The sequence below is a fragment of the Rhinopithecus roxellana genome, chromosome 19 (genome assembly GCF_007565055.1).
Source record: "Rhinopithecus roxellana isolate Shanxi Qingling chromosome 19, ASM756505v1, whole genome shotgun sequence".
Taxonomy (NCBI): domain Eukaryota; kingdom Metazoa; phylum Chordata; class Mammalia; order Primates; family Cercopithecidae; genus Rhinopithecus; species Rhinopithecus roxellana.
In genome coordinates, this window is record NC_044567.1 from 42301156 (window position 1) to 42309669 (window position 8514).

Consider the following 8514-nt stretch of genomic DNA (forward strand, 5'->3'; position numbering starts at 1 on the left):
GGGAAAGCAGAGGACATGCAAAATTAATACTTCCCTTTCTATCTTCTAGGATGGATCTTTCCTATTCAGACAGCCGCTGTGGCTTAAAGATATGTACAAACCTCTCAGTGCCCCAAGAGTAAATAACCAGGTAGAGAAGCTGCACAGGAAGTCATCTAATGAAGAGGAGATCCTCAGCAGGGACGCTGGGTAAATGATGGGCCCTCACAGTTCCCAACTAAAATGAGGAGGGGGTGAGAAGGTTAACTGCTCCTTTCAAGAATCAAAACCTTGGCATTATTATTCTTACCCCAGGGACAGCGAAGCCCCAACAGAGACTGGGGAGGAGAGTGAAGCCCAGTCATAGGAGAAGAAAGAGTGACCCCAGCCCGCCTCAGGCCTCCTGCAAAAATACATAGGATAAAAAACAACAAGGGTCATCAGAAAGAAAAGCAGGACTGAAGCCAGCGGTCCACACATCCACAGAGGCAGCGGGCCGAGGAAGCACAGGGCCTTCATTCCCTCCCTTGTTTCCCAGTCTTACTAGTCACCCAGACCTGAAAACATATCCTCAGGGGTAGAGATTTTACAGTTAAATACTGTTGTTCTCTTGTTCTGGGTGCCCTCTCCCTTGGTTCATCAAGCAGCAGTCATATAATACCACATACTTGACCTCCTGCCCACAGGCGAACTCCCACCTCCTGGCCCCTCTCATAGGATCACTGGGCCTGCCTGCACTGTGGGGCCAAGCTCCGTCTTTTTCCCAAGCCCTCAAGCCCACGCATGAATGTTCATCCAGACTTGGTGGGGGGCTTTTCACCCTTACAAGATGGCAAAAGATTCACTTGGTTTTTTTTTTTTTTTTTTGAGACTGAGTCTTGCTCTGCCGCCCAGGCTGGAGTGCAGTGGCCGGCTCTCAGCTCACTGCAAGCTCCACCTCCCGGGTTCACGCCATTCTCCTGTCTCAGCCTCCCGAGTAGCTGGGACTACAGGCGCCCGCCTCGTCGCCCGGCTAGTTTTTTGTATTTTTTTTTTTTAGTAGAGACGGGGTTTCACCGTATTAGCCAGGATGGTCTCGATCTCCTGACCTCATGATCCGCCCGTCTCGGCCTCCCAAAGTGCTGGGATTACAGGCTTGAGCCACCGCGCCCGGCCGATTCACTTGGTTTTTTAAAAATTTGTTTTTCTTTTTAAAAATCCCAACCCTTGGATAGCAGGGAGGTGCTGGAGGGGTAGGGTCAGGAAGAGTATGTGAGAGCAGTCATTTCCCAAGACTGCCCTCTGCGGGACTGTATTTCAGAAAACACACTGGTGGGGCTACCTCTCCATTCACATGTACTGCCCTAGCCTCTTCCCATCCCCCGCTGATGCACATCCATAGCTGCACTGTTCCATAACAGCAGTAGAATGCTGCAGAAGGCGCAAGGATTCCTCCACTCCACCTTCAAAGAAAAAGTCACTAATCACATTTGGTAGGTTAGGGAACATTGAACACAAATGCACTCAGGCAGTTGGTAACAGGAGGTAAAGAATGGCGCTAACTGCAGAACAGCTGCCCCCAACCTTCCCAGGAGCAGTGTGACTGGGAAGCAGCCCCGTGTGCGTGCTGGTCGGGGTTCTGAGCAAAGTGAGCCACCCATCAGTTCCAATGAGTTTGCTGATGCTGGACAAAAGACACCTGTTGTCTTGCTGCCTGCCCCAGTTACCTCCCAAAGTTCCTTACTGAGAATGAAAAGCATCTTTCTCTGTGTAGTGACTTAAGTGGGCCAACAAATATTTGAGTTTAAAGCACAAGACTAAATAGTCATAGGCAGAGCAGCAGCTAACATTTACAATTTGCTTACTTGATGCTAAACCCTGGGTTAGGCATTTTACAGTCATATCAATTAGCCCAGCAATTCATGGAAGAATAGTTTTAAAATCACCTGACACTTTGGGAGGCCGAGGCGGGTGGATCATGAGGTCAGGAGATCTAGACCATCCTGGCTAACACGGTGAAACCCCGTCCCCACTAAAAATACAAAAAAAACTTAGCCGGGCATGGTGGTGGGAGCCTGTAGTCCCAGCTACTCAGGAGGCTGAGGCAGGACAATGGCGTGAACCCGGGAGGTAGAGTTTGCAGTGAGCCAAGATCACGCCACTGCACTCCAGCCTGGGCGACAGAGCGAGACTGTCTCAAAAAAAAAAAAAAAAAAAAAAAAAAAAAATCATCATCTGACAGGCCGGGTGCAGTGGCTCATGCCTGTAACCCCAGCACTTTGGGAGGCTGAGGTAGGTGAACCACCTGAGGTAAGGGGTTCAAGACCACCCTGGACAACATGGAAAAACCCTGTCTCTACTGAAAAAATACAAAAATTAGCTGGGGGTGGTGATGCATGCCTGTAATCCCAGTTACTCAGGAAGCTGAGGGAGGGAGAATTGCTTGAACCCTGGAGGCGGAGGCTGCAGTGAGCTCAGATTGGGCCACTGCACACCAGCCTGGGCAACAGAGCGAGAGTCCATCTCAAAAAAAAAAGCCAAGACTAGAGATCCTTGCAGTGCTGGGCTCCCAAAGTCTAGATTCCAAGCACTTCCAGGTTCCTATTTTGTCATATTTACATAATTTCACACTTTGATGCTTATAATTTTTTTATATAGCAAAAAAAATTTATGAATCTCAAATGTGTACTTTTTTTTTCAGAGAGCGTTGATCTGTCACTCAGGCTGGACTGCAGTGGTGCATTCATAGCTCACTGCAGCCTCAAGCTCTTGGGCTCAAAAGATCCTACCTCAGCCTCCAGAGTAGCTGGGGGTCTACAGGCGTGTACCACCATGCCAGCTATAATTCTTATTATGCCCAAATGCTTCCACCATATTCCTAAAAATTCCCAAAATAAGATTCTACCTTGCCCCCAGTTTGTCCTCAATTGAGCAGTTTTGTGTAAGTCCAGAGTTTCTGCTGAGCCAGCCTGTGGATAAACTGTCTCTCCCAAGCTGGTGCCCATCCCTGCCTGTAGCCTGGGAGTGGGGGGCTGCCCAGCGTCACGTGGAACAAAACATGACTGCCTAGGGCTACCTCTGTCTCCATCTCACTGATGGCAAATCACAGCTCAGTCAGCCAGGTCTTAAGTGAGACCTGAGTGCAAGAGAGAGGTAGACACAAGGCCAACAGCTACTAAATCAATGAAAAATCTGATTCCAATGAAACCTGCCAGAGAAATAAAGCATTTTTATTTATTTATTTATTTATTTATTTATTTATTTATTTATTTATTTATTTATTTTTTGAGACGAAGTCTCACTCTGTCGCCCAGGCTGGAGTGCAGTGGCCGGATCTCAGCTCACTACAAGCTCCGCCTCCCGGGTTTACGCCATTCTCCTTCCTCAGCCTTCTGAGTAGCTGGGACTACAGGCGCCCGCCACCTCGCCCGGCTAGTTTTTTTTTTTTTTTTTGTATTTTTTAGTAGAGACAGGGTTTCACCGTGTTAGCCAGGATGGTCTCGATCTCCTGACCTCGTGATCCGCCCATCTCAGCCTCCCAAAGTGCTGGGATTACAGGCTTGAGCCACCGCGCCCGGCTAGCATTTTTAAAAGATGATGAAATAAGGCGATATCTGATTAGAGCAAACATGATGCAGACAGGAAATGCAGCGGTTCAGAGGAGGGAAGGTCAGGCCACCTGGGGAGAGTCCATGAAAAAGATGGAACGTGCCAGATGCTGTGCCTGCTGCTGGGAAAGAGTTGACTAGGACAGCATCCCTGAGGAGATAGTGTGGGATGGCACGGTGGCAGTGGAGCCAGCCCTGGTTCTGCTCTTGGTTGGCTGGAAAGGAGTTAGAAGAAGGGAAGTGGAAGAAAAGTTTTCTGAGCTGACAAGAGGAAGGAAAGGCCTCCTAGAAAGGCCTCCTAGACAGGACACTGCAAAGGCAGAGAAGCCCTAAGCAGCGTAAACATCAGACTCCACAGGTTAAGGGCTCAGTCACACAGGACCGCCCCCACATCAGACCCCAGGTGCAAGGCCAAGCATCACCTATGCAGCTGTCCCAACAGCTCCCTCCTCAGGTTTGAACATTTGCTAGAACAGCTCATGGAACTCACGAAAACAGTTTTCTTACTATTGCTGATTTATTACAAAGGATATTTTAAAGGACACAAATGAACAGCCAGATGAAGAGATACACAGGGTGAGGTCTGGAAAGGTCCTTGTGGAGTTGGGGTGCACCACCCTCCCGGCGTATGGATGCGTTCGCCAACCCGGAAGCTCTCCAAGGCCTGCCTTTCAAGGAGTTTTCTGGAAGCTTTGTCATGCAGGCGTGATTGAGCTCCAGCTCCATTCCCTACCCCAGAGGCTGGGGAATGGGGCTGAAAGCACAAAGCTTCCACCCATAGTTAGGTCTTTCTGGTGACCAGACCCAAATAAAGAGCCCACCAAGAGTCACCTCATGAGAACAAAGGACGCTTCTATCACACAGAATATTCCAAGGGATTTAGGAGGTCTGTGTCAGGAACCAGGTTCAAGGACCAAATGTTAGAATAAAAGATGTGCAACCATAAAAAAACAGCAAGATCATGTCTTTCGCAGGAACACGGATGGAGGCCATTATTCTCAGCAAACTAAGGAACAGAAAACCAAACACTGCATGTTCTTACAAGTGTGAGCAAAATGATGAGAACTCATAAATACAAAGAAGGGACCAACACACACTAGGCCGTACCTGAGGGTGGAGGGTGGAGGGTGGGAGGAGGGAGAGGAGCAGAAAAAACTACTGGGGACTAGGCTTAGTAGCTGGGTGGTGAAATAATCTACAATAAACTGCCGTGACACAAGTTTACCTATATAACGAACGTGCACATGTGTCCCCGTAACCTAAAAGTTTTTTTGTTTTTTAAAGAAAAAAAACCCTGGGAGAAAAGAAAAATGATACATTTTTTTTAAAAAAAGAAGACAATGCTCCTAGCACCCCCATCATTCAGGAATTTCCAAGTGTTTTAGGAGCTTTGTGTTAGGAACTGGGGCCAGAGACCATATATATATTTCTTCTTATGTTACACTACCCCAGATAGGAAAACAGAAATTAGCCATACAAACTCAGCTTATCAGAGGTAAAGATAGACTTCCTCCTCAACATTCAAAGTGTAAATTTATCACTCTGACAATTTACAGCTTAAAACAAGGGACACTGATTGACTATTAGGGACATGTTTAATGTTATGCTGTACAGACTGCAGGAAAGAACGCAGGACTGAGGCTGTAGAATGATACTTTAAATACAATGAGGACTTGGTTTCTGATACAGTCATTATCAATAATGAAGAAAATCACGTGGATTCTAACATTGATAAGTCAGCTCATTCCTGTTGCTTGTTTCTGTGCTATTAGTGAAGTAACTGTTTTAACTATGTGTCTGAGTAGGACACTAGAATGCCTTAGAACGTTTGACTTTCCTGTGTGCTTTATCCCAGTCCATACAAAAATATGCACTGTATGTACTGTAGTTATCACCTGCATGGGAATTCTTTTCAACTCATATTTTGCTCCCTGCTTTTATAAACTTTTTATTGGTAAAAGTGGCTTTGACTGCATGTGCTATACAAAAATTCATTAAAATGTTACACGATGAATCACTTTTTGGTTACCTAAATGCAGTATCAATATTTGCTTTTGTGACACCACATGAATAGTACACCTTAATGTTAACCAGTTATGTGCTAGTATTGGTTTACATAAGAAATACATGTTGTATAAAAATATTTCATTAGCTATGAACTTATACTTTAATAGTTCTTTTTACACAGTTACACTATTACCACAGAGAATTTAAAATGCTCTGTTGACTCTAAAGAATATAGATCATTCCTGTGTTTGTTTCACACTGCTTTTGAGCTATGTAGTGAGTACTTGTGAGTGTTTCTGTGTGTGTGTGACTCAGCAATTTTAAGATTTCTCATTGGTGAAATCTATGGTGAAACCCCATCTCTACGAAAAATACAAAAATTAGCCAGGCATGGTGGCGCACGCCTGTAATCCCAGCTACATGGGAGGCTGAGGCAGGAGAATTGCTTGAACCCAGGAGGTGGAGGCTGCCGTGGGCCCAGATCACAAGCTACTGCTCTCCAGCCTGTGCAACAGAGCAAGACTCCATCTCCAAAAAAAAAAAAAAAAAGCCCTTTATAAACACACACTGAAACCATACAGTAAACGTACTTCCCCCCCCCCTTACAAATTCAGGGTTCAACTTATATGTTGGCTAAAAATTAATTTTTGTTTTTAGTTAAAGTTATTAATAATCAATGGGTTTAAAGGGGATTATCAACAGATCAACTCTTTTGTACTTATTATCTAAAAGTGACACCAAAAGCTAGACACTGAACCACATGGAACACCACATGTTGACTACCAGGCCTAGTGCGTCTAACTAAGTCACCTAATTCTATTTCAAGATGGGAAATTTGTATGTAAATCCAATAGAACAGGGCTGGTGGATTATGCTTCTCTTCCCTGATGTATTAACATAAATTTTTTAAAAATCTCATTAAGGCAACAAATATGCCAGAAAAATCTGAATGGTGGAAACTTCAACTTTGATTCTGATTTCAGTCCCATCTGAATTCTTTCCTTTTAATGAAACAAAGGTTCTACTAGCCAACTAAAGTAAAATGCCGGTTCACAGCGGGCTACACAGTGCTACATTCAAACTGGTAGATAAATTGACAAAGGATTTATGTGCTACTTCCAAGTGTGCAGGAAATCCTGAGACATCTAAGTTCTGAAATCTCCAGGTTATTTAGATAACTTTTAAAAACCAAAAGATTCAAATAAAAATTGAGATCATCCCAGAGCATACAATTGCCAGATTAACAGTTTGCAGGGTAAGAGTTAGGGTCACTGTGGGACAGCAATGAGAAATCTTGAAATTGCTGAGTCACATGAAAAAACAACAAAAAACCACTCACAAATACTCACTACTTAGCTCAAAACAGTGTGAAACAGAGGAAAGATTAGAAGACAAGTTCTCACTTTTACTTACTTTGTATGATCCTAAACATGTAAACGGATCTCTGGAAATAAGAACAATATCTGCTTCACAAAGTTGTGATAGCCATACAATGATGTAATCCTAACTGCAACCTAAAATATGTATATTACATAAGAATAACAATTTAGTCAGCCGGGCATGGTAGCTCAGGCCTATAATCCCAGCACTTTGGGAGGCCGAGGTGGGCAGATCACGAAGTAAGGAGTTCTAGACCAGCTTGACCAACATAGTGAAACCCCGTCTCTACTAAAAATACAAAAACAATAAAAATAAAAATTAGCCGGGCCTGGTAGTGTGCTACTCAGGTACCCAGCTACTCAGGAGGCTGAGGCAGGAGAATCGCTTGAACCCGGGAGGCAGAAGTTGCAGTGAGTGGAGATCGTGCCACTGCACTCCAGCCTGGGGTACAGAGCAAGACTGTCTCAAAAAACAAACAAACAAAAAACACAATTTAGTTATTATACCAATGGATTTAAATTCCATATCAAAAAGGTACAAAAAAGGAAGGAAAATAGAATAAGATTAAAGAAAAATCTCTCAGAGATAAATTCAGGAAACAGAAGTGTTTTCAGTTTGGTAACTGAAACAACAAGCCATATTCTGAGAGTTTCTTGAGCTTTGAACTTTTTCTAAAAGTTCCACTCTAAACAGAAAAATCAATGTAGTCTATTAGAATAGACATTGCATTATCAGTGACATTACCCCCAAATTTAAAAGGATGGAGGTAATAAAGCACAAGAAGGAAAAAAGAGAACTGAACTGTCCAGAGTTAAATATCCCACAGTTTAGTTGTAAAGTAAAACCCAAGAAAAAACTCAGATACACACTTCGTCTAACCCATTCTTATCTGTCACATGACCTAGGTTGTGTCAGCTTTCTACGGATATCTGCAATAATGTGGAACAGATGTACCTGAGCCAATACTTTTCTTTTTTGTGAGATGGAGTCACTCTCTGTCACTCGGGCTGGAGTGCAGGTGCACCATCTAGGCTCACTGCAATCTCTGCCTTTCGGGTTCAAGTGATTCTCCTGCCTCAGCCTCCTGAATAGCTGGGATTACAGGTGCCTGTCACCACGCCTGGCTAATTTTTGTATTTTTAGTAGAGACGGGGTTTTGCCACATTGGCCGGGCTGGTCTCGAACTCCTGACCTCGAGTGATCCACCTGCCTCAGCCTCCCAAAGTGCTGGGATTACAGGTGTGAGCCACCCCACCCAGCCCCAGAGCCAATTCTATCTAAACTTCCAATTCATCCTGACAGACCTTTGAAATTGAACACAGCACTTTTGTCTTACTGCTTCAACCAGATTATCTCTAATATAGAAATGAAATTTGTGTATTTTTGGTAGTTTATTTCAGCCAAGCATTTAGCCCACCATGAACTCACTTCTTCCTTCCATTTAACAAATATTTAAGCAACCATTAGTTACCAAGAATCGGACTAGGTTAGAGATGCAAAAACAAGAACTGTGGCTCGAGTTCACAATTTAATGGGGCAGACAGATGTTAATAATCATATA

The 8514-nt window shown here is 44.1% G+C and overlaps 1 protein-coding gene across 1 annotated transcript in view; it reads left to right on the top strand.

Moving 5' to 3' along the window:
• The window catches only part of LOC104671892 (leucine-rich repeat-containing protein 37A2-like), a 43387-nt gene extending 42539 nt beyond the window's left edge, over nucleotides 1–848 (top strand). The window contains 2 exon segments of the mRNA XM_030922727.1: nucleotides 50–189; nucleotides 295–848. Coding sequence (XP_030778587.1) covers nucleotides 50–189; nucleotides 295–346 — 192 coding nt within the window. The 3' untranslated portion in view covers nucleotides 347–848.
• Nucleotides 849–8514: the final 7666 nt, after the last annotated feature.